The 25,458-nt window shown below is 41.4% G+C and overlaps 4 protein-coding genes and 4 non-coding genes across 8 annotated transcripts; 5 read left to right on the plus strand and 3 right to left on the minus strand.

The window, feature by feature from the left end:
- Positions 1-7,367: 7,367 nt before the first annotated feature.
- LOC149091157 (uncharacterized) lies at positions 7,368-8,211 on the plus strand. The gene is made up of 2 exons (XM_089261518.1): positions 7,368-7,510; positions 7,589-8,211. Exons 1-2 carry the CDS (start codon positions 7,508-7,510, stop codon positions 8,120-8,122), a joined length of 537 nt encoding a protein of 178 aa, XP_089117644.1. The 5' UTR covers positions 7,368-7,507; the 3' UTR covers positions 8,123-8,211.
- Positions 8,212-10,320: 2,109 nt separating this feature from the next.
- On the plus strand, positions 10,321-11,078 carry LOC108655279 (uncharacterized). Its single transcript, XM_018107032.3, has 2 exons — positions 10,321-10,440; positions 10,500-11,078. Exons 1-2 carry the CDS (start codon positions 10,342-10,344, stop codon positions 10,938-10,940), a joined length of 540 nt encoding a protein of 179 aa, XP_017962521.2. The 5' UTR covers positions 10,321-10,341; the 3' UTR covers positions 10,941-11,078.
- A 3,163-nt stretch (positions 11,079-14,241) lies between these two features.
- LOC108653158 (uncharacterized) lies at positions 14,242-15,069 on the minus strand. Its single transcript, XM_018103472.3, has 2 exons — positions 14,922-15,069; positions 14,242-14,818 (listed from the first exon to the last, which is right to left on the minus strand). Exons 1-2 carry the CDS (start codon positions 14,922-14,924, stop codon positions 14,483-14,485), a joined length of 339 nt encoding a protein of 112 aa, XP_017958961.1. The 5' UTR covers positions 14,925-15,069; the 3' UTR covers positions 14,242-14,482.
- Positions 15,070-18,670: 3,601 nt separating this feature from the next.
- Positions 18,671-18,886, minus strand: LOC115563877 (small nucleolar RNA U3). Its single transcript, XR_003980482.1, has one exon. It is a non-coding gene; the product is annotated as a small nucleolar RNA U3 (small nucleolar RNA).
- Positions 18,887-19,136: 250 nt separating this feature from the next.
- On the minus strand, positions 19,137-19,218 carry TRNAL-AAG (transfer RNA leucine (anticodon AAG)). The gene has a single exon. It is a non-coding gene; the product is annotated as a tRNA-Leu (tRNA).
- Positions 19,219-20,762: 1,544 nt separating this feature from the next.
- On the plus strand, positions 20,763-20,844 carry TRNAL-AAG (transfer RNA leucine (anticodon AAG)). The gene has a single exon. It is a non-coding gene; the product is annotated as a tRNA-Leu (tRNA).
- A 273-nt stretch (positions 20,845-21,117) lies between these two features.
- LOC115563876 (small nucleolar RNA U3) lies at positions 21,118-21,333 on the plus strand. Its single transcript, XR_003980481.1, has one exon. It is a non-coding gene; the product is annotated as a small nucleolar RNA U3 (small nucleolar RNA).
- Positions 21,334-24,072: 2,739 nt separating this feature from the next.
- Positions 24,073-24,609, plus strand: LOC149091158 (uncharacterized). Its single transcript, XM_089262447.1, has one exon. It carries the CDS (start codon positions 24,106-24,108, stop codon positions 24,304-24,306), a length of 201 nt encoding a protein of 66 aa, XP_089118573.1. The 5' UTR covers positions 24,073-24,105; the 3' UTR covers positions 24,307-24,609.
- The last annotated feature ends 849 nt before the right edge of the window (positions 24,610-25,458 follow it).

Here is a 25,458-nt window from a genome sequence, read left to right on the forward strand (position 1 = left end):
GAATGAGCTACCGTTTTTTAGTGATAAACTCGATATGCGCGTGATATATACGGACATTTTAAAAAAAAGTTGAAGTCTCTAGCTCTTATATCTTCTGAAATCGACGCGTTCATACATACGGACGGACGGACGGACGGACGGACGGACGGACGGACGGACGGACAGACAGACGGACAGGGCTAAATCAACTCAGCTCGTCGCCCTGATCAAGAATATATATACTTTGTGGGGTCTGCCACGCCTCCTTCTGCCTGTTACATACTTTTAACAAAACCATTATACCCTGATTTCCCATTTTCAATGGGTTCAGGGTATAAAAAGAGAACGAGAACGTTTTTAGTTCAATCAAGAAAAGAAAAAAAAAAAAAAACAGCTCTCATGAGCAGAATCTGTGTCCCTTAGTTTTTTTATACCCTGAACCCATTGAAAATGGGAAATCAGGGTATAATGGTTTTGTTAAAAGTATGTAACAGGCAGAAGGAGGCGTGGCAGACCCCACAAAGTATATATATTCTTGATCGGGGCGACAAGCTGAGTCGATTTGGCCCTGTCCGTCTGTCTGTCCGTCCGTCCGTCCGTCCGTCCGTCCGTCCGTATGTATGAACGCGTCGATTTCAGAAGATATAAGAGCTAGAGACTTCAACTTTTTTTTAAAATGTCCGTATATATCACGCGCATATCGAGTTTATCACTAAAAAACGATAACTCATTCCGATACTTTTTTATCGATAAAAAACCTTATCGACGATCACTTAAAGAATTATATCTCCTACATCTTTCAAGCTAAAGTCTCCAAATTTAAAATGTATATAAAGATGTATTTTATACAATTTCGGTTTTTGTTAAAATTTACCCCCCACCCCTAAATCCACCCCCTCACCCTCATCTATGTAAAAGTCGTATATCAAATACTAGAGACTTGTGATTCGGTATACACATACATTTTAACATTATGATTACGTTCTGAAAGTTTCATTACGATCGTACGTCTAGAAATTAAATTATTCAACAAATAAGTTCCCATAATATTGCCAACACTGCAGCGCAACCCAAGCGCAATCGCCTGTATATGTGAGTGTGTGTATATGCGTTTGTTTGTTTGTATGCGTGTGTGTGTGTGTGTGTGTGTGTGCGTGTGTGTTTGCTAATTATTATTGAAATATCAGTTGCTTGTAGGGTTCAGGGGATCTCGTAGTCGAGCTGTCTCGACTAGAGCTTTCTTTCTTGTTTTTATACCCTGAACCCATTGAAAATGGGAAATCAGGGTATAATGGTTTTGTTAAAAGTATGTAACAGGCAGAAGGAGGCGTGACAGACCCCACAAAGTATATATATTCTTGATCAGGGCGACAAGCTGAGTCGATTTGGCCCTGTCCGTCTGTCTGTCCGTCCGTCCGTCCGTCCGTCCGTCCGTCCGTATGTATGAACGCGTCGATTTCAGAAGATATAAGAGCTAGAGACTTCAACTTTTTTTTAAAATGTCCGTATATATCACGCGCAGATCGAGTTTATCACTAAAAAACGATAACTCATTCCGATATTTTTTTATCGATAAAAAACCTTATCGAAGATCACTTAAATAATTATATCTCCCACATCTTTCAAGCTAGAGTCTCCAAATTTAAAATGTATATTAAAATGAATTTTATACAATTTCGGTTTTTGTTAAAATTTACCCCCCACACCTAAATCCACCCCCTCACCTTCATCTTTGTAAAAGTCGTATATCAAATACTAGAGACTTGAGCTTCGGTATACACATACATTTTAACATTATGATTACGTTCTGAAAGTTTCATTACGATCGTACGTCTAGAAATTAAATTATTCAACAAATAAGTTATTATATTGCCAACACTGCAGCGCATCCCAAGCGCAATCGCCTGTATATGTGAGTGTGTGTGTATGCGTGTGTTTGTTTGTATGCGTGTGTGTGTGCGTGTATTTGTATGTATGTGTGTGTGTGTGTGTGTGTGCGTGTGTGTTTGCTAATTATTTTTGAAATATCAGTTGCTTGTAGGGTTCAGGGGATCTCGTAGTCGAGCAGTCTCGACTAGAGCTTTCTTACTTGTTTTCTATAATTTATTTATTTACAATCTGTCCTTTTGGACAGTCAGTAAATTGTTTAGCAAACTTTAGAGGGGTATTACAGCAAGTGAGCATTGGCGGGGGCTTAAAATTAGCGGTATTACAAAACGTATGTGTGTGTGTGGAACGAGGATCCGCAATGAGCGGGAGATCTAGCGGATGGAGTCATCTCAGTCTTTTGGTTGAGGCGCTATTCTCAAGGAGGATTGATGTGTTTATCCAGGCGTGACAGGTAGTTGGTGGACAGTCTGGTCCTCTACAAAAGGGACGCCAAGCTCTTCGTATAGTTCTACGTTAGTGGTGTAGATAATGTATAATGGCCTTGTATACGAGAAGCTTTAGTCTTGTTTTTAGCTTCGACTGTTTGCCCAGTAACCAGAGGTGTTTTTCAGGCTCTTGTCCTGCTGCTTTCATTTTGAGAGTTCCATGTGAGTCTTCTGTCGAGAAGAAGGCCGAGGTACTTTGCTGTTATGATTTCAGGGATAGTGGGGCCGTCTAGCTGGGGGCAGTTTCCTCTTCTTAGTGTGAAAGTTGTGTGGGTGGATTTTTTAGCCATGTGTTGACTAGGTCGAGCTGCCTTTGCAGTATATTAGAAGCAGTTTGTGGTGATGCGTCCCTGGCTAGAAAGGCTGTCATCAGCGTAGCTGGCGGTTAGTAGTCTTGCGTCCGGGACGATGGACATATCAGCGGTGTAGAGCGTATAAGGCACTGGGCCCAATACGTTTCCCTGGGGGACTCCGGCTCTAACCTCTTTGATATCGGATGTTTCGTCACCACATTTGACGGGAAAACTTCTGCCGACAACAAAAGATTTAAGGAGCATCACTTAGTTGAAAGGGGAATAAGCTTGTCTAAGGCTATCCAATAAATACATTAATGTGATCAGAATGTTTGTATATTGTATAGGAATAATCTGTTTTTGAATTTCGAATTCTTTTTTTCTGCAAACATCTATTCAAACATATAAATGACAAGCGCACACGCGCTAAACAGTAACTGAGATTAGTGAAGCTCAAATCCGAATGACAATCTGCCATGAATCGAGCAGTGTGCAATTTTCAGCCTCATTGCACATCGCTCGACAGCTAAGCCAGCGCCGAGCAAATAAAACGACGCGGGCGACAGGTGGTGCGCGGCGGTGGCTGGGAACAATTGACAGTTGGCTGCATTTGCAACCGCACTTAATTAGTAGTTAATGATGCTGATTAACACGCATTATGGCCAGCCTGTGCCGCCCTTGCCCATGCCCATGATCTGCTGCGAACTGTCCAGGTATACAATGTGTAATCGATGCTTTAGGCGCCGTGGATTACGAAATAATCGCACGGCGGACAAGCGCCATGCCCGCCCAAAAGTATGCAAAAGAAATGTACTCGGCGTGCGACGAAAAAAACATACAAAAAGTTAAATGCGACGCATATAAAAACTGATGAGGCCTACGAAAGCGGAGTGGGGGGCAGATGGTGGGGCTTACAGCGCGCTGTATCGAATACACACACTCGCACAATATTGACAGTATCGGCGTAATTATATCAGCAGTGGCAGCCGCACGGCCACTGAAATATGCAACGTTGACTGCCTTCATTTATTTTTACTGTTACTGCATATTGGGGCGGCGACTCGATGTGCGGCATATCGCTGCCCATTTTACACCTGTGCAACACACAACCAAACCAACGGACGAACCACCGAGCCATCGAGTCGCCACTTTGCTCTGCTGCAGCAGTTGCACTTCATTTGCAGCATTAATTTGTCGCGCGTTGATTTATCTCGCGAAATATACGGAAATACGAGCACGGGCCACGGCTTGCTGCTGCTGTAGGGGAGCCAAGGGAGAGTTGCCTGAATTTATGATCTGGCAGTCGCCGGGCATTAAGAATTGTTAAAATCGATTGTTAAGCGTTGTCAGCTGTTGAAGAGCTGGGCAGGCCGTCGGGTCAATGCATTTTAATCCAGTTAAATGCATTTTAAATACACTTTTCTCATCGGACAGCTGACAGAACACGCGTAAGTGTGGCTGCCTCGGCCGACCTTGAGGGCAGATAGTCGGTTAGCAGATGCCATCTGAAAGTCAATTGAACTCGAAGCAGGAAGCCGAGTTAGAAAAGCAGCGCGATTCCGAACACGTTAATCAAACGTGACGCGCTAATATGGAAATGAACTACTTAATGAACTGCCTCAGTTCATCAGAGGCAAGTTATATTTAGCCAAAGTGGAGAGCGTTTTGGAAAGTGAATGAGTCTATAGCCAACTTGTTCTATTAGGGAAAACGAGTTAAGTCTGAACATCAGAAGAATTAAAAAGTAACAAAAGAACATTTCAATTAATACTATAAATGAATTAATTCCATTTCAAGCTCGAAATTTAATAAAAGTTGAATATGTGTTAAACTATATATTTTTATTATTATTAGTATTTGTATATACCAATATATATTTTTAAAATATTTTAAATTAGTTTAAATGTCCTCTTTCCAGAAAAAAAAACATTTTTTTTATTTTTTTTTAATTTTATTAAGTGTAGAACCGGTACAAACAAAAAAAACAGGACCATAACAACACAGGGAGGTAAATTAATTAATGAGCCGAACCCCATACCGAGCTATGGCGATTTTAAAATGTGGAGGTTTTACTATTATCCAATAGTTTTGGCAAATCCTTGCCGCTTGAGTCGTCGTAGAGGTCTGGCAGGCAATAGACCTCTTGCAAGTAGGTTACGGTGCCTTTGCAGTCTATCACTGTACCTGCTTGTATGCCGGCCAATCTGCTCTTCGACAGTATGTTGATCCGCGTACATACCTGGGATAGTTAGTTAGCTGACGAAGTACTCTATTTTGCAGTACTTGTAATCTTTTGTAGTTGGACTTGGCAGCGATCCCCCAAATCTGCACTCCGTAAAGCCACATAGGCATAATGCAATGAACATATACGGCTCACTTGCATCTCAGCGGCAATGTGCTCTTCTTATTGCATAGCCACCGCAATTGCATCAGTCTAGGACGACATTTCTTAGCTGTAGCTTTGAGGTGTGGCCCAAAGGTGAGGCCAAGGTATTTTACTTGTGACCGCAAAAAAATTAATAGAATTATTGAATGGGAAGAAAAATAATTTAATAATTAATTGTATTTTGTATTGTATTTATTATATTATATTATAATTTATTTATATAAAATTATTTATTTTTTACTTTTTTTGATAAATTATATATATATTATAAAAATAAAAAACAAAAATTTAACTTCTTAAAAGTGTCTAAATATTAAAATAAATTTTTGTATTAATTTATTAAATAATAAATAATTAACAAACAAAAATTTAACTTCTTAATATTTAGACACTATTGAAATTAATTTTTGTATTAATTTTCTTGAAATTGTTTTCATTTTTAAGCCAGATAATTTGCACCGAAAATGATTTAATTGCGTGTAACTCCCAATCGATGGACAGCACCAAAGCTCAAATAGTATTGCCATTGAAAGTATCTTAAGTTGTTGCCCACAAAAGATTGTTTCGAATTGCTCTGAAGCTGAAATGTGCTAATCGGATTATAGAAGCAGAAGAAGAAGACAACAGTGCAGTAAATGCAACAAATGTCAGCATCTTGTTGATTCCACATTCTCAGTGCCTTCTGCGTGCGATTGCAATATTATTTGAAGCTTTCAGCTCAATTTGTAATTTCCCCAATATTGCTTTGTTATTCTTTAAAGCGCATAGAATATGCCAGCAAATGTTGCTTTTGTTTTCTTCTGCTGAACATTTCCAATCCCCGCTCAAATAGTTGTGGTCCGTCAATTTTCATATACATATATATGTATATATATTGCAGTGCAGCGTGCGTTGCAGCTTCAGCTATTAACAGACAAAAAACTAAATTACGTATACGCAATGTTGCATGACATGATCTCAGCTAGCTGTAAGTGTGTGAGTGTATGGTTAAATGCGTGTGTGTGTGTGTGCGTGTGTGTGTTGAAAAAATTTCGCAGTTTCAGTTTATTGGTGCTGCGAAAATAATGGAATTGTCAAAATAAAAGCGGGTTAAGTGCTTGTTTGCATAGCTTTTGTAGTTTTTGTTTGACACAAGCTGCAAATATATTCGAATCACAATGGCGACACAGCAGTCGAAACTCTGGCAATAACAATAACAACAAGAACTACAATAAAACCAACAGCAACAACAATAAAGGCAGCGACGCCCAAATGTCTCAAAAGCTTTTTGGCATAACTAAAGCGTTGACAATCCGCAAAGTGGCTCATTGGCAATTTGTGTAATTAAAAGAGCGCGTCAGACATGTCCTTCACTCCCACACACACACACACACACACACATGTATATTCAACTATTTGGCTGATAATTTGTTTTTCATGGGACGAGAAATTGGCGTCGGCCGCACTGGCGACACGCTCAACTTTTGACCTGCAAGCAAACGCATATTCAGATACGCATTATACATATACATACATATATCAGATTCATATATATGTGCATCGTCGATCTATATCTGTATCTATCGCATACAAAGCCACAACGACAACAATCGACAGCAATGAGCCGTTCACTGGCTAGCGAGCCAAATTTGGCAAGACTGCGCTTGGCTCTTTTGTCCAATGGACACTGGTCCGCCTTATCACAGCTAATTAAGCAAACTAATCACAACAACTTTTCGGCTTGCCCATCAAATCAGCTTAGCTCAACTCCACTCAACCAAGCGCAGCTCTGCTCCACACAGTTGGTAGTTGGCTTTGATAACAACAAACAACAAAAAAAATAGCATTTATGTTTTATGCAAATTACATTTAAGCTCAAGCAATGGCAAAAAAACATAAATACACTGAGAATAGCACACGACATTGTTCAGCACCGACACACAAACACACTTTAGCTAGGCAATAGGAAAATACTTGATAAAAGTATTTATAATAGACAAATATAACTATTATATATTAAATTTATTGAAACGAAAATATTATATACTTATACTTACTTCACTCATATAAATATCATCTCTCATTATAAGCATATAGATAGTTTTACTTGGCAAATTCAAACGTCGTTAAATGGATCCATCAAATCAGCGACCATTTATCTTTGCCCCAAATATGGCAGATGCATTGTGTTCAGCGCTCAAGTTGAAACAATCGGCAAATTGTTTCAGCTGCTCCTGATTAACATATCTGATAATGGCCAGCGTTGGACCCCGCCAGCCCGATTTGATACTCTACACTCCATTAGTCTTTGTGTAACCAGCTGTTGACAATAAAATTCTGGTTTCTGGCATATTAAGAGCCTATAATTTGAGCAATTCTTCATCGCGTTTGTCTGCGCGGATTCAGCAACCGCGCACAATTTCATATAAATACTACCGCCTCGGGCTGTCCAAGATATACTAGCAACTGAAACGTTCCAAGTAACATACTCCAAAATGGTAGGTGGACGCAGCAGTGGCTACTGTTGATTGGAGCAGCGGGACTCTAGGATTAATCCTTTCGATTTTCGCTTGCAGAAACTTCTTGTTGTCGCCTGCGCCCTGTTGGCCGTTGCCCACGCTGATGTGTCGCAGCTGTCGGGCTATAACTACGCCCCGGTGGCACCAGCCCCAGCTCCTGTGGCGCCAGCTCCTTTGCCCGCCAGGATTGCGCCTGCTCCGTTGCCCGTGAAGTCCTACATTCCTCCTGCAGCACCAGCACCCGTCAACCTGCCCGCCCCAGCTCCAATCAACTTGTCGCCAGCCCCAGCCCCAGCTCCAGCTCCAGCTCCCATCAGCGTTGCTCCGGTCCCAACCAACCAGTACATCCCTCCCGCAGCTCCCGCTCCCATCCAAGCTGATGCCCCAGCACCAGTTGCTCCAATCTCTCTGCCAGCCCCTGCTCCGGTCAACCAGTACATCCCTCCTGCCGCTCCCGCTCAAGCTCCCATCCGCGTCTCCGCGCCCGCATCAGCGGTGGCTCCCCAGCCCTCTCTGGAGGAGATCGAGCCCATCTCTCCCGAGGGATACCGCTACAAGACCGTGCGCCGCACCATCCGTCGCCGCTTCTAAGCAGTGATCGAAAGTCCTAAGTCTAGGGCGATGGCAAGAAGTTGATTCAATAAAAAAAAAATATTAAGTTTGTAAAAAAACAAAAACAATTATTTCATTTCTCTGAAGCATCAAACTCTATGAAGACGCAGCTCGCTTCAACTCAATTAATTCAGCGGATGGTAGCCATCACACGATGGTATTGCGTTTTGGTCATCATTAAGAGAAACATCTTTTATATCTTGAGTCGGCTTGGTATTCATTTCGTTCAGATGTTTTGATAGGATTAAAAAATGATGACAACATTTTTAACAACAAATGCGGAAATAATTCTCTGTCAAAGTTCAGCTCTCTGAGTTAATTTTAGATTCAAGAACAAAATGTAAATAAATTCAGATTCGCGACTTACGAGTATTCAATTTCCAAACACACGTGGCTAAAGAAAAAAAAATAGTTGTATATATTAATAAATCAAAGGAAATCAATAACACGGAATTGCTTCAGAAATTTACAGGGCATTACTTGAAGGCGGATTAGTTTATATTATTGACTGATAGGAATCGAATCTATTAATTATTTTAGAGTATATCTAAGTTTAGTATGTGATTAAAGTGAAGATGGCTTAGAATGGATCAGGAAACATATTTAGCATTTACATATCAAAGAAACCTAATCAAAATCCAGTCTAAGATCTCAGATCTGACGTATATATCCATATATATATCTACCACTACTATATATTATCAACTGGTCTTAAAATAGCCTAAATTAGACTAGGAAATGTATTTATACTCATTTCAAATTGATATTTTATTGTATCTAGTCGCAGTCCATCAACTCCTCTATCTTCAATCTTATCTTCCATGCGCAGCTCGAGTTCCGCGGCCTTCGACTGCTGTTCACATTCGATTCGATTTCCTTATGCGGAGAAGAGAAGATTTATGCTTGGGAATAGTGGCCAGCATATTAACACTTTCATTATGTAAGAAATAAATTCGAATTGATAGGCATTTTATGCTAACAGCTGGGCGCCCAGCGCCGATTAATATGCCAGACATTCGATGCGAAAATAAATTAGGCAAATGCGATTCTCGGCAATTAGCTAACTGACTTGGAAGATGTGGAAGCAATGGGATGAGAGACAAACAGAAAGAGCAGAAGAAAAAAACAATTGATGTTATTAATTTTGGCATTAACTTAAAATGATGCCATAGGCCAGAAGTTCATTTGTGGGACATAAATCACCATTGAGCGATGAATGAAAAAACTGAGCAACTAGCTGAACTCCGAATTTAGATACAGCAAGAAACATTGAAAACTAAAGCCATTATCAAATAGACAAAAAACAATAATAGCTTTTAAAAATCAATACGAAAGACGAAGAATCAATACGCTATACATTATATAGTAGATATAATATTTTATAATTAAGAAAAAAAAATTTAGAAAATGTTTGCTAAAATTTTTCATTTTAAATCTATTTTTTTTTTTTAAATATTAGGAATATTTAAACAATTTTTTGGATTAGCTATGTATTCTCTAGCAACGGTAATTTGTTATATTTAACTATTCGCATACCTCATCTATGATTTATGCTATTGCTTTGGGCGTCCTCAGCAATTCGTCTTAGGACAGGAAGAGATACTCGACATATTTCCTGAGCAGCTGCTGGCCAATTCATGTTGTCTTTTTTATGCAGATAATTCGATTAATAACCATAACAAAGGCAATATGCCAAAAGAAGTAAATAAATAAAAGAAACAAGAAAAATATTATGAGCAAAATGAAAATGAAGAAGTAGAAACATCGCTAATAGAGCGACTGACCCACGAACATACATCAAATCGAAGAGCCCCAAAGCGTAAAGTGGGAAAAAAGAGACCCCACTCAAAGATAACGAAAGAAAAACAATAACTAACGACATTCATATGTAAATGGTCGAAAAATTTGTTTTGATCTAATTAAAGAAGCTTGCGAGAGGTGCGAGAGGCTGACCCCACTCAGTGCATTGTCTGAAGGTGTCAGAGTACGAAACCCGTCCAACCACTTGGCATTGGCCGTCCCGCTTCCTCGAGCTGGCCCCAGCCACAGCCACAGCCACAGCCACAGCCACAGCCACAGCCGCAGCCTCATCTCAAGCTGAGCTCGTGGCACTTGAGGGCACGCAGATAGCGTGGCATCACGCAATTAATTTGCGGCTGCAGCGGCGGCTGCTGCTGCTGCTGACCCGAGCTTTATCTATGGGCTATAAAAACCACGGCGAGTCAAGAGTTCATCAGTACACAGCGAGGAGTGATCCGAGCAGCAAGCACAGCAATCAGCCAATCGAAGCCAATATGGTAAATTCCCAGAACGGATCATTAAAGGACGATAATCACAGATCTATTGATTTCTCTAGAAATTCCTGATCATAGCCGCTGCCTTCTTGGCCTGCGCCTTGGCGGACGTCTCGGAGTTGTCGCAGCAGGGCTACGATTATCCGCAGCCAGCGGCACCGGCACCGGCACCTGCCTACATTCCCCCACCGCCACCACCACCGCCACCGGCGCCAAAGAACACCTACATTCCGCCTCCTCCTCCCGCTCCGTCCAAGGCCTACATCCCGCCCCCGGCTGCACCGGCCAAGGCGTACATTCCACCCCCACCACCACCACCGCCACCAGCACCCAAGAACACCTACATTCCCCCACCCCCAGCTCCCGTCAACACCTACATTCCCCCTGCAGCCCCCGCGCCCATCCAGGCCGAGCAGCCCATCATCGAGGAGATCGAGCAGCCCGCCCAGGACGGCTACCGCTACAAGACCGTGCGCCGTCGCGTCTTCCGTCACCGCAACTAAGCGGCGGCAGCAACTGGAATAACTACGAATTTTGTTGACTAATGTGATAAAGACGGATCGAAGACAGAAAACTGTGTTGTTAAGAAAAAAGAATTGTTCGAATGAAAAGTCATGTAATAAAACTTTAAAAGCAATTTCTGAAAGATTTTCTTATTGGAATGTATGTAGGAATATGCATACAAATTTTCCTGAGAGATCATTCAATACTTTAATCTATACCCAGAGCTCTTAAATTTCATAGTTGTTCTTTTACTTCTATAATAGAAGATTTCGGGGTACTTAACTCAAACTTAAGGCACAAAAACACTTGCTCATGCTTCAAAACGTATGCCGAAAATCGATTGAAAGCATATTGAGCCATCCAACAGGTCGACCCTTGGCAAGTTTTGGCAATCAGCTAGATGCGACTGAGCTGAACTCAACTCCGTTTACTTCCACTTAGCATGCCACAGCCCATTGCCATGCCCAGTGGCCGGGCCCATCCAATATGTTTACCGCAAAAACCCTAAACAAACCGCTCAAGGCCAAACACATGTCACCGGCATTCGGAGCGCCGTCGTCTCTATCGCTGCTGCAGTAAAAAGGTCAATTCGACGACCAGACCAATTTGAGCTGTTCGAAAAAAACAAAAAACAAAAACCAAAAAAAAGAACAAAAAGCGAAAAATGGAAAAATGGAATGGCTAAACCATTCAATGCCACAAGAGGAAGAAGAGAACATGGACCCCAAGAAAAAACAAACAAATCCTCGATTACAAAATCAAACAGCATGAGGCAAAAATTTGCTAAAAAACAAAGGAGCCAACTTGTTGGCCAGGCCATAATGCAAAATGGGAAAATATGTGAATTCAATAAACTGCTCGCCAGCCCGAAAGGACATGAGCTGCCTGGGCTGGGGAAGAGCGAGCGACTGCCATGCCACAGTTCATATCCACCCACACACAGCATATCTCCCCCACCCTCTCTGTCTCCCTCAATCGTCTCTGTCTCTCTGTCTGCCTCTACCCTTACAAGTAATTTGGCCAATTGCTGTTGACTTTGCTCTAAAGCGAATTTCCTTTGGCCAACGCCGAGCTCCTCGCCCTGGCGCTCTGGCGCTCGGTCGCCACGTCGCCAATGGATGCCACATATTTTGCACTCAGTTTATGCTGATGACATGCAAGTGGCGAAATTATTTTGCGCTCTTGCATTTTCACTGCCAGCCGAATAATGAGCAGCAAACAAGCTGACAGCAATGGCCAATGGACAATGGACGATGGACCGCCAGGAGGACTAACAGGAAGGTCTACGATTTCTCTGAGGCCACTCGATGCCACAGACACCCACTGAGCAGACCTACGATTTGTTAGCCAAGTTATTAATGCGCTAATCAATTCGTGTCTACATGAGGAGCGTATGATAACAAAAGCAGGCTTCAATCGGACTGCAAAGGAGATTTTGGATCTCGACTTTTAGACTAATAATAGAGTCAAAGACATGGGGGAAGGCTATAGTAGAAATAATTGTGAATTAATTTAATTTTAAACCGAAGAAGGCCCCAGATGCCAGCGATTAATTTGCCAGCTAGTCTTAATTTTATTTTAATTCCAATCACCATGTATATAAATAATAAAAAATAAAAATATATTTTTCATATTTGGAGTACAAAAACTAAACTGATTTCTTTAATCAAACAATTCAGTCGTACCTCTAATAATTGAAATATTATCATAATTTGATATATTTATTTTATATATTTATATAATTTTATAATGCAAACTTTATTTATATTATATTTATTATTTTTTATATTATATAATCATGCATCAATGAAGAAAACCTAATGATTCTAGACATGCGGATGATAAAGTCAATGATAAATATCATAGGAAATAATGAAAAAACAACTTTCATAAATTTTCAAGCTCATTATTAGCTATAACAGAGTTATGTTTAAGCAGTCATATAGCGTATATTAGTCATTATATAAAGAAGCAGAGCTAAGTCAAATAACCTATGTCTAGTTAACCAAGAATCCATATCAAGCCACAAATTCTTTATACTCTATGCAATTTTGAATGCCTTTGATATACAAAATAAAAAAATTGATGCTTTAGCATCTGGTGCAAGGCAGCAGAGAGTATCTTGGGGCATCTTCACAGCGTACATCCTTATATGCTGGGTCTTATGCCCGTCAAAACTGCGGCAGACACTTGTTCCCTCAGTTGATCCCTCCCCTTCATCCTTTGCTCCTCATTTGCCAGGACCTCTGCTCCAGCTCCAGCTTCTGGCGCCTTTGTCGCCGTCGTGTGACATACGAAAATTCCCCATGGAGTCTATCAACAGTTGATAAAGCAAATGTGAGTGGTGTGTGAGTGGTGTGTGTGTGTGTGTGTGTGTGTGTGTGTTGGTAAGTGTGAGGAAGCTATCCCATGCTCATGCCGTTGCTTAGCATTGGCATTTTGCTTTTGCTTCTGCTTTTGCTTTTGGTATGTACATAAGTTTATTATTTTGAAGGTAATTGGATTTGTGTTGCAGCAGAGGCCACCGAGAAGCCAGGGACCCCACGCTCGTCCAGGGAAGTCGCATATTCTGCGGCAAAATAATAAGAAAATATATATTTTTTCTTGCGCGCCGACAAGGACAATGAACCTCGAAGAGAAATATACGTACAAGCTGAAGATGCTGGGTAGATGGACGCTGAGATGGCGTCCGGGAGTGGCGCACATCCCAATCGCAATTGCAACATATGGTCGGGCCAGGGAGTCGCGTGGCCCACCATCGGACACTGGACATTGGCCAGCAGCAGAAGCCGTGGCAGTAGCCGTGGCTGAAGCCGGAGCAGCGCCTCGCACAGGGCCATTGTTTGCAGTCGTAATTGTTTTCCTAATGGATAAAGTCTATAAATTTCTGTGCACGACGCACAGCCAAATGCGAAATATGTCACGAATGTTAAGCGTTTTATAAACGACAACTGCGACCAGGGCGAGGGCGAGGGCGAGGGCGAGGGCGAGATGTGGATGCTGCGGCGACTTATCGATGCCAGCCACTCAGCGGGTGGCGGGGCGAACGAGAGCCGGCCCCCCACATGAATAGAAAATTGAGTTGTTTATGGAGCCGACACTAAAATCTTTGCACAGTGCGAACCAGAAGTTAGTGGACATCAAATGCGGCATAGATCCTGTTTGGGACACACTCACTCACGGCCTGCGCCTGCTGCACCACAATTGTATAATAAAGCAACATTACAGTCGGCCGCTGGCTTAGAGCTAAGAGTAAGCTAGTATTCCTCAGAGATCCAAATAAATCAAAGGCAAATCGAGTTAATTTCTATAAATTGATTTCTATTCTTTCTTTCATAGCCTATAGTTAGCTTATCCTGTTGCAGATCCTTTGATGGGCATCAAAGAACACACAGGCTAAGTGCAGTTAATTCGTTCAGTTTAAATCTCTTTTCCATCCACATATATTTGCTTTCTGCTTGCGTCCAACCCACTCGAGTCCAGCGATAACAACAAAAAACAAATGAGACTCTCCTCGAAGCGGACCCGCAGTCAGCTCCACTTAGTTGCGGTGGCGGAAGACGCGTCGGCGCACGGTCTTGTAGCGGTAGCCGTCCTGGGCGGGCTGCTCGATCTCCTCGAGCACCTGCTCGTCGGCGGCTGGCGGAATGTAGGCGTCGGCGGGCGCGGCCACTGGTGCTGGTGGGATGTACTCCGGCTGGGGTGCTGGCGGTGCGGGTGGAATGTATTCGGGCGCTGGCGGTGCGGGTGGTGCGGGCGGAATGTAGGACTCGACGGGCGCCGGTGCAGGCTGTTGGTAGTCATAGCCAGGCTGGCCCAGCTCCGAGACATCGGCGAGGGCGCAGGCCAGGAAGGCAACGGCAATGATTACGAATTTCTGGCAAAGGCAAAGGCAATGTTTAGTCACAGCTGCTATAGCCAGAAATCACTGTAGCTGAGCGAGTGTGTGTGTGTGTGTGTGTGTGTGTGATGCTACCTACCATTGTGTGGCTTGTTGTTTGAGCTACGATCGGCAGACGCAGTGTGTTGTGGCCGTTGAGCGCTGCAACTCTTTATATAGTTAATGATTAGATCGCCGAATCAGTCCGCGCCAGCGGCGACGGAAGCTGCCAAATGACTTTGAACTTGATCAGCGAGCAACTCTCGCTCGCCCTCGCCCTCGCCCTCACGCTCGCCTCGCTCTTGATGTCTCTTTGGATACGTCAGTCCAATCACTGGCTACACCAAATTACGACCGGTTTCAGGCGGTCGACCTATGGATGCATTGATGGGGCATTGATCACGCTTCGTCTATGTCTGTCTCTTCATCTTTACATTTATCTTTATCTGTGTCTTTGGCTATGCATCGGCTGGACATCAGAGTGGACAACAGCCAATTGATTTGGTCGAGTTAGAGGTCAACAAAATGCGTTTTGTCTATGCTTCGAAATGTGGCCCTTTAATTGATTTGCTTCTGCCTCTGCCTCTGCCTCTGCCTCTGCCTCTGCCTCTCTGGGACGGGGCCACGCGCCAAGCGGCCGACTCGAGCGACCCTGAAGCGACCCCCGCCAGAAAACCTTTTTTTTTCACATTTTGTTATTATGTTTTTTGTTGTTGTTTTGCTTTGATTATTTTTTGTAGTGTTTTGTAGCGTGTGCTTGATTAAGACCAAATTTAATTTGCATTTTGTTTGAGAGCGAACCGAACTTCAATTACTGTCCAGCCAAAGCGAGAAAGCAGAGATTGCCACACTCTTTGCAGTCGCAGGTTGAAGCACAGTGGTGCAAGATACTCCAATAATTTGTGAATAACTAAAATCTATGTAATATGGTTAAAAACTGTCTTTCTTGTGTCCCAGATTGTGGCACAGTGGTGCAAACATTTCAATCCAATTATTTTATTTGTATTTATTTTTATGGAACTAGAATCCATTTGATCTATTATAATAAAATTGTATTACAAACTGAATCTATTGGCCATATAGTTGTTGTCTGCATTTTCGTGTTGGCTCCACTGTGCAGCAGTCCCTGATAATATTGCAAATAATTTTCTTTTTATGTTGATTATTTTTTGGACTCTTGCGCCGCTATTCCCCATCTCTTTTCCGCTCTGTCTCTCTCTTTCTCTATGTACTGGTTTTACCACCCCCACAACACCTGAACACACACCTTGGCATTCGTATCGCGTTTCTTTACAACATTTTTATGAACTTTGTTTTTTTTTTTGGTTGTTCTTTTTCTTTCATTTGTTCGTTTCCGTTCTTCCAACCTCATCATATTTTAATGTGGCGGATTTCGCGGCGGCATCTTTGGCTCTTTCTATGCTTCAAATTATTCTCAAGAGATTTGCAGTTCGTGATTTTAGCGGGTGATTTTATTGGTCGCCCCGGTCGAGGGGTGGAAACCTTCTATGCGCCGCAAGGAGGGAGGAGGAGGGGGAGTAGTAAAAGCAAGAGGAGGGCAAGCAGAAGGGGATTTGCCTGGCTGCAATTGCAGCTGATGTCGTGGCAAAGGGTACGTTGGCTATATGAACATATCAACTGGCTTTTAATTAACGCCCTTAAGTCGGCATTAACTTGGCCTAAGCCGTTTTTAATTTCTCAGCTACCCGCCGGCTCACATAATTGAATTAGACGGAGCAGCAGTGGCAGCCGCCGCAGACGCTGGACACAATGTGAACCTTATGCGCTGTTATCCTTGATAATTAATTTAGACGCAATTGTCCAGTAGCCGCACAGAGAGGAAGAGAGAGAGAGGGAGAGACGCAGAGAGTCTGCTTGTGTCTGTCCAGTGCAATTCGGGCCCCAAATCCTTTGCAGTTTCACGTCACGTGCTTGCGATTTTTTCCATAAATCGCCGGGATGGACAGCTTTGTCCAGCTGCCGAGTGTCCACAAAGAAGAGCCATGGCATCGCAGCCGAGCACCTTTCTTACTTTTTTTATGGCCGAAAAATGAAGCGCCAGTTTTGACAACGCACGTCCCAGCCAAAGGCGAGGGCGGAGAAGGAGACGGCAGGGCAGGGCAGGGCAGGACAGGACAGGTAGTGGAAGATGCACACGTAGCACGCATTGGAAATGCGTCAAGTTACCTGACGCAGTGGCAGCACCTCTTAGACGAGCCATGAAATCGAGTTTACAGCTTACTAGCCCCACACAACGGGGCTGACAACAATACGAATACGAATGCGAATGCGAATACAAATGTGAGTGAACGAGTACTCGTAGTCGTAGTCCTAGTCTAACTGTACTCTGTAGCAGGCAACCATAATTAAATGTCAAAAATGACGCTACGTGCGATGCAAGCTAAGTGGCTTCAGGCAAGCTTCAGGCCAAAGTTCAAAAGAAAAAACTGCTAAAGAAAAGAAGTTTCCTTCTTCTATTTCATTTTTTTCGGCCAGCGTCAGAAGCTGCCCCATACAATTTTACTCGAAATCAAATAAACATATACATATATGTATGTATACATCTACGCTTAGATATGTATGTATGTGTGGCTGTCGAATAGTTAACTTTGTACATAGAATAGATAACTCATCCCCATTTTAAAAGCAAACAAGCCGCCAGAATTTCCTATTTCGTACTGACCCATTATTCTGCTCTATCCGTAAGCAAAATTTTAGAAAGTCATCATTGCAATTAACCTGCAATAAATATGTACTTCAACTCATTGATGTATCATTGCATACTTTTTATCTGCTTCCTTTGGATTATTATCGCAAGTATATTACTGCATACTTTTAGACCTAAGGGAAATTTACGTATTCAGCAGAAACTGTTGTATGTTTTGTGAGCGTGTTTTCTGAAAGCTTAACTTTCTTTGTTAAAACTTTACTATTCTAACATGTAAAAATAACATTCAATTTTATCAATTACATGTACAATAATTTTTTATGTGAAGTTTTTTTTTTCCTTCGTGAAAAACGCAGCATTTTTTCCATAAGTATTACAATATTAGCTTCAAGTTTCCTTTATCAACAATACCTTATTGTAATCTCTTAATTTAGTGCGCAGACTGTGCAGAAAAAGAAATCCTTAAAAAGTTCACAGAAAGTAATTTAACATTGCCCTTTTTCATCTCTCAATTTTCTCCCACTATCGCGTACGCCATTTGCAAACTCTGAAAAAAGTAGCCAGAAACTATTTAAAGTTTCTTCACGTTTTTTATATTTTTGGCCCTCGAATATGTATCGTACTTTTATTGCCATTCTCTATTATTTGTTGCCCTTGTTGCATGTGCATATTATGCCCCGGAGGCAGAGAAACATGGGCAGAAGCTCTTGTGCCCAGACAACAACAAGCAACGCTTATGAAAAAGTACTTAACGTGCACAAAACTTATGTGCCAAGAGACTTCCTCACTCCGCCGACGAACAAACTGAGAAAGCGCTACAACGACATACAAATTCCTCACTGCTTCCACAATAGCAATGGTATGAGAGACGGGGACGGTGTAGGTAATAGTTATATCCCCCATACTACTCGCGGAACATGTGAAATATTTCCAATAAAACACATACATGCATACATACATATGTACATCGAAAATGCGGAATTGTTGTGACGCCGCACCAGGCCAGCACCGCCTCACGTAAACAACTTTTCGTAATGGTAAGTAAGCGCATTTTTCAATAGAAGAAAAGTTTCAACGCACTAACTTAGTACAAAATAACAACACATCTACAATAGTACTGCGTTAGCTACTGTACTCAACTCTCATTCCACTATTAAATTTATTCGTTAAAAAGTTTGAGAACCACTCAGAATTCGTTTTATTCCGTTAAACCGAGCGATCATCGAAGCGCTACACCCATCATACGTGCAACAAGTCACAACGTAAAGGGCATAGCGCAAATCCTCACGCTGCTGAATAAAACGATTTCTCTCATCAACGTGGTCAAGGTGTGCTTCCACTTTGTGTGAAAGTAAGTGAAAACTAACTACAGAAATGATCCTGTGAAGTATAGTCTTAACTTCTCACTGCCCACAGAAGTGCTCTACATGCTGCGCTCTCAGGAACCCGTTGAGAATTATAAGCGCTTACATAGACAAAAAACGAACACAGCGGTTGTTGCGCAATTCATCACTCTATATTTAGTGGTCTCCGTTGCTCAATGTGTGCGTCAACAACGGTATTAGTGTGGGGTATAAAGACACGATCGTTTACTGATTTCAAATATGAGAAAAATTTATTAAAAAATTGAAAAAAACACCCGTTACTTGGCAGCGGTGGGATTCGAACCCACGCCTCCGAGGAGACTGGTGCCTTAAACCAGCGCCTTAGACCGCTCGGCCACGCTACCATGTCCGTTGCCGTTGTCCAATAATGTAATAGAGCAAACTGCAAACTGTATTGCTTACAGAGTAAAATTTAATTTAAATACATTTGAATAAAAGCAATTTATTTAGCCAATGCATTGCAATGGAACTAAATAAAATTCAATAAACCTCTTCGTTGGTCTTGGCTCTTACAATGCACACACATTTTCCAATATAACGCTGTCTGCTGAACTATTTTGTTAACTCATTCATTAAACGCACAACTTGAATTTCAATTGCGCCTGTTGTCTTTCGCCTGGAATGCGGCTGGCTCTAACTGCGATTCGCCTTTGTTCGAGTTCTTTGTCAATTGTTTGAAAATTAATTTGAGGCTCTCTTGGACATGTCGCAGGAAATTCATGGGATTCATTGGATGCCTGGTAATGCCCACAATTAACTCCATTAGCATTTTGCTCCGCTTGCTGCCCAATTGCAGCTCTATGAGTCGGTCTGTCTGGCTGCACCTGGATCTGGGTACGTGATTTTTTGCCATTTTACACGCGTCTGGCATTAAAAATTTACAGCTTTGCAATTATTTGCATGCCGAGCGCCTTAAATTTGTGCAGAAATTCACGTGTGTGGCAAAATATTTTGTATGCTGACGCGGCTGCGGCTGCTTTTTGCAGACCTTTGCTGGCATTTTAATGAAACCGCAAATGTTGCCCGTGCCACGCCCACAACCAACCTTCATTCCCAAAACACCCTATGACTACTCGTCCCTCCTCCCTCGGCCGCTCACGAACTAGAGACAGGAGACTGGAGAGAACACAACAGCAAGGAAAACCGCAGACTTTGTTTTTGTTTTGCTTATCGCCCGTGCAAAGATTTTTATTGCAATTTTCTAATTTCATTGCGGATGTTCCGTCTACTGCCTGCCTTTTCCACATGCGTGTGTATGTACATACATATGTATGTATGTATGTTTAAAATTCCCATAGAGCGTTCGTTTCGACTGTCGCCGGCTTCAGTTTATGGCTGCAACAACCGACAAGAAGAATAACAAAAGCGACGGCAAATTGTTGCTGCGGTTGCACATGTGAGAGGGTTTGCCCTTTCAACGTCACGCATAAATTCGCATTTTCATTTGAATTTTAAACTCATTTCCAAGTCTCATCTAAGCAGAAAACGCTGACAGTTTTACAAAAAAAATAATATTTTAATACAGAACTCTTCAATATGAGCACACATTCATAGATACATATACATACATACATGTATATATGTAAGTATGCATATATGTATACTCAAGAAATTGATTTTGTTCTATGGGCATTTTCCTACAATGAGCGCATTTATATGCGCCGCAGTATGGGAAACAAAATAAACTCAAGGTGTTGCCTCGAGCGCTGCCCCTAAAAATAGTTGAACAGCAAAGTCTAAATCTTACTGCGGCTCTGTTATTCTGTTACGTCATCGCACGCGAGCACGAGGCCACGCAGTGAAAATTGTACAGTGCGCGAGCGCATGTTATATGCGTTCTCGTTTTGTTATTCTCTCATATATGGACTTTGACACAAACGCAACAAATGGTAGCGTGGCCGAGCGGTCTAAGGCGCTGGTTTAAGGCACCAGTCTCCTCGGAGGCGTGGGTTCGAATCCCACCGCTGCCAAGTGATTAAAATATTTTTATTTATTTAAAAAAAATTATTTACTCTATCTTTTGTCATATGACAACTGTTAGTTGAAAGCCCAAGCTAATTTCTTTAAATAAAATAATAATAATGTATCACACCAACAACAACATGTAGAGGGCAGCTAGCGATGACGACGCACCTAGCAACCACCATGTGCGTTTGTTTCTTTTTACTGTTCGCTCACTAATAATTCTCAACGGGTTCTTGAGAGCGCAGCGTGTAGAGCACTTCTGTGGGCAGTGAGAAATTAAGACTATACTTCACAGGATCATTTCTGTAGTTAGTTTTCACTTACTTTCACACAAAGTGGAAGCACACCTTGACCACGTTGATGAGAGAAATCGTTTTATTCAGCAGCGTGAGGATTTGCGCTATGCCCTTTACGTTGTGACTTGTTGCACGTATGATGGGTGTAGCGCTTCGATGATCGCTCGGTTTAACGGAATAAAACGAATTCTGAGTGGTTCTCAAACTTTTTAACGAATAAATGTTGTGGATTGAAACGTGTGCCTAATAGTTGTTGTATTGCACAGTAATTAAAAACGTTTTGAAGCACTTTCCGTTATTGTTGCTGAGCTGAAGACTGACTGTGCGCGTAAGGGAAGAGAGTGGGCCGGGGGACACGTTTAGTTGAGTGCGGATTTTACATTCTAGTTGAAGTGGGCGCTTCGTGCTTAAGGTGTTTCCATAATAAAGACAGAGGGGGTTGACGGTGGTATTTCCAACAATTTTGTAGCACTAGCGCTCTTAACAAAAGCAGCATTTGTGCATACTTTTTTGCTGCTAATTGGAAAGCAGCGCACTTTTCTAATTACTTAGAGCTGGATAACAGTAGCCTTTGTTTAAGTGTAGTCGAACGTGTTTTTTGCTTAATTTAGAGCATTGAAAATATCTAAAAATTATTGGGAGAGAGACATAAAGTTGCTTGAAATAAGATTAATCTCTTTATAAAAACTAAATTATTTTAATGACGGTAAGTTATAATTAAAATATAAACTGACTTAAGTATATAGATATGTTTATTTGTGGTCTGCCTATTATTGCGATATAACGTGTAAAGAGGAAGAGAGAGAGAGTGAAACGTCGATAATATCGCTAATAATTCCCGCATTTTGCACGCAACAACAATTAAGAGTTGCCTAGTCATGGCTATGGCTTACTGCCTGCATATGGGACATACTTGAAAGGACACGTAGACGTAATGTATTGCTGCAATGAAAAGCAAATAAGCGTACGAGTAGGGGGAGGTGGAGTGTTTCGAATACTCACATAAAAATACATTTGAAATGTGGCAAGAGTAAACCGCAGCATTGTCAGCAAACATTCATTGAAACATCATCATTATCAACATTATCATCGGCAAACGGCTCGGTTCATGTAACTGTGTAGCAGTGGTTGGGTAGGGCAGGGCAGGGCAGGGGAATCGATGCTGTAATTGATGTCTTTGCGACATGTTCCCAAAGTGTTTACGTTGAGAATTACCCAAGTGCCGCAGTGTATAAGCAACCGTGTGCATGTGTATGGGTATGTGTATCTGTGTGCGGGTGTGGGAGGACGTGTCACGCCCTTTTGCTAGTTGACAGCCTGCCGTTTACGTGCACTTAATGAAATGTGCCCCAAAATGGAAGCACGTTTCGGGCATCTATTTAATGAGCCTGCAAGCGAAGGCAAAATGCTTTTCCTTCCTCTGCCCACTCCACTCCACTCCACTCCAGCCAACTTGCTCTCGCAAGATGTTGATGTGAGTGGTGAATTTTTTTTTAAATGTCGCAGGGTAAATTCAATTTTCATTCGGACGAAGCGGGCAACAGCCGCAGAAATAGCAAGTGCAGCTGCAGTCGCTGCATTATTCAATGGCACTCAAAGCAAACGCTCACCTAAGCCTGGCGATTTCTATACCCAATACTCTCGCCACACGCGCTCTACACACTCCCAGCCCGAAGAATTGGCTCATACCGCTCTCGCCGGCTCAAACCGCATTTTAAAATTCATGTGTTCTCGCAACAATGCTCCATAGAAAACAAAATGCGATTAAATGTGTGGAAAATGCCGCAGGATAAACCACAATGGGTTAAGGCACCGTCTTGTTTGCACATGTGTCCCACAGCTGTTTCTGCCCCCTCTCGGCCACACACCCCAATCCCCAATGCCAAAAGCCATGCAAAGCCAGCCACAGACACACGTCGAAGGTGCAAAAATGCGTTAAACATAACATGCTAATTCCGGTTGCCTGCAGCTTCAATCTTTCAGCATCAGCTTCAGCCGGAGGAACACCCCCAGCTCCACCCCCACCCCCACTCCCTTGGGACCGCACACTTGGCGTATACGTAATATGAGCGTACTGTGTGCCATTTGATGCTGAGCATTTGCTTTGCAGCCAGTTGGCTTTGTGTTTGCGCCGTGGCAAAGTTTTGCGGTCACGGGCTACACTTTGCCCGAATGGGCGTGGCATCACCAAGCTGGTCAGTAGAAAACGAAACGCATCAAGGCGTTGCAGCTGCAAATGTTTGCCTCAAATTAGCTTGAAATTCAAGCTTAAAGTTTCGAACGTTACGTCTAATAGAGAGAACTAACTTTTCACAATTAACGCAAATACCTAGTGTAAATTTGGTGTGAATAACAGTTTAGGGTAAGCATTTACCATAAATAATATGTCGAATGAACATTCAAAATATACAAAGAAGAAAACATGAAAATATAGCAGATAATAGAAATAGATAAATATAGTGAACGTTGAACCTTAAAAATATGTAAGAACTTAAAATATTTATAATTTAATTAATTTTAATTTCATATAAAAAAACTTGAAAAATATTTTATTAAAAAAATAAAAATAAAATTTATGCTACTAATAATTACAAAATTATAAAATATGAATAATAAATAAAACTATATTTTATTAGTTATATACAAATTATAATTTTAAATTTAGAAATGTTATTAATTCAAAATGTAATAATAATAATTAATAAATAAATATAATATTTAATTTTATTTTTAAATTAATTTTTTATATAAATTAAATTATTTTTATATTTAAATAGTTTATTGAAAATGTTGCACTGTAAATAATTTTCAAATCGTTAAGATCCCAGCGCCATTCGAAGCTTTTACTCTCTGTGTCTCTCTTTCTCTCTCACTCTCTCGTTGTCTGCCTCGCGCAAGCTTTTTGTATGCTCACTCACGTGGAGCTTTGGGCATGGCATTTGGAATTCAGTGCGTTCAGTTATCGACAATATGGAGAGCGGTAGACAAGGTCCGAAGAGCTTTATTCACAGGCCAGCTGCTCGCATCGCTGCGGTGGTGTTGGTGGTGCACGCGGTCTGCTGGATCGGCTGGAGCGCCATCAATCCAAGTACAAGTAACACTAGCCAGGCGGCGATCGCTAATGCCCCGTATGAACGGATACGAGCCGCAGTCGAGAGCAAAGGCCAATAGCCCCCACCCACTCAAAGTGTTCATAACATATCCAATTACGCAGCTCAAAAGTCTCCTCATTATATAAACACTGTTCTTCTTCTTTCGGCTGTGACTGCATTTGAATGTGTAACTGAGAAATATTCTACTAAATGTTAGTATATAATAAGTAAAAGTTAATTTAGCTAGCATTTAGCTTAGTTTATCCGAGCATTTGCCTAAGTCTGTGAAAATTAGCAAAAAAGAAAAAAGCTTGCAGAATATGTACAAACAAGTCTCTTGCACATTGGTTAGCTCTCCATTAAAACTATAAAAAAAAATAAATACATTTTTTTTTGAATTGAAATTAGAGAAAAAATTAATATAAATTAAATTATTGAACTAAAAGGCATTTTTTTATATGCTTGTTAAGAAAAGAGTATTATCTAACGTAAGAAAATATTATTCAATTGCAAATACATTTCTGTTTATTTTGTTAATTTAAATATAAACAAAAAGTTTGAGCATTTGAAAATAACAAAAACATAAATAAATAAATATTCAATATAATTAATATGCATTACATAAATCTTATTTCATTTACATTTTAACATCTTAATTAATTTTTTTTTTTATTTTATTTTTTGTTTGTTTTATAGTTAATGGGAAATTGATTTTTAAAGTTCAAAAAAAGGTTATTTTATTATATATTTCAAAACAAATAATATTTGCTTTTGGTTTCATTCAATTTTGTTTCAGTGCGAGAAGACAGTCGGGTTCCAGTGTGTCAATGGAAAGTTTCGTACAGAAGCTTGCCAAGCAGTCCCACTCAAAAGCTCATGAAGTTTACTAGACTGTTGCTAAAGCTCTACTGCCCATTCGCTTGTACACAAATGCCATTGTTCAAGTTTTGGTGGTAAAGCTTAGTCTATGGCTCGATCACACAGTTTGGAGACTGCAAACAGGCTGATCATCGTTTAGTTTCTCCATTAACTCTGAGCTGGTGTGAAGGCCGAGAAGTAAGCCTCGATAACAAATACACTAAATATGCTAGCCGATCGTTCGCTTCTCGTTCTCTGCCTTGGACTGTTCCTCTGCTGCGAGAGTCTCCCCACAAAGTCCTTGTCCAACATGAGGCTGTCTACGGCGACGCCGACATCGACGTTGCAGAACAGTGATACGACGTCGTTTCCC

This window comes from Drosophila navojoa, chromosome 5 (assembly GCF_054131105.1).
Source record: "Drosophila navojoa isolate 15081-1374.11 chromosome 5, UAZ_NAV_1.0, whole genome shotgun sequence".
Classification (NCBI taxonomy): domain Eukaryota; kingdom Metazoa; phylum Arthropoda; class Insecta; order Diptera; family Drosophilidae; genus Drosophila; species Drosophila navojoa.

What these genes read in the sequence shown, in the direction of transcription:
- LOC108655279 (XM_018107032.3), top strand. Translation starts at nt 10,342, where the DNA reads ATGGGCTATAAAAACCACGGCGAGTCAAGAGTTCATCAGTACACAGCG. An exon ending in AGCCAATCGAAGCCAATATG is followed by an intron (nt 10,441 to 10,499) that starts GTAAATTCCCAG and finishes TGATTTCTCTAG; the next exon opens with AAATTCCTGATCATAGCCGC.
- LOC149091158 (XM_089262447.1), top strand. Translation starts at nt 24,106, where the DNA reads ATGGAGAGCGGTAGACAAGGTCCGAAGAGCTTTATTCACAGGCCAGCT.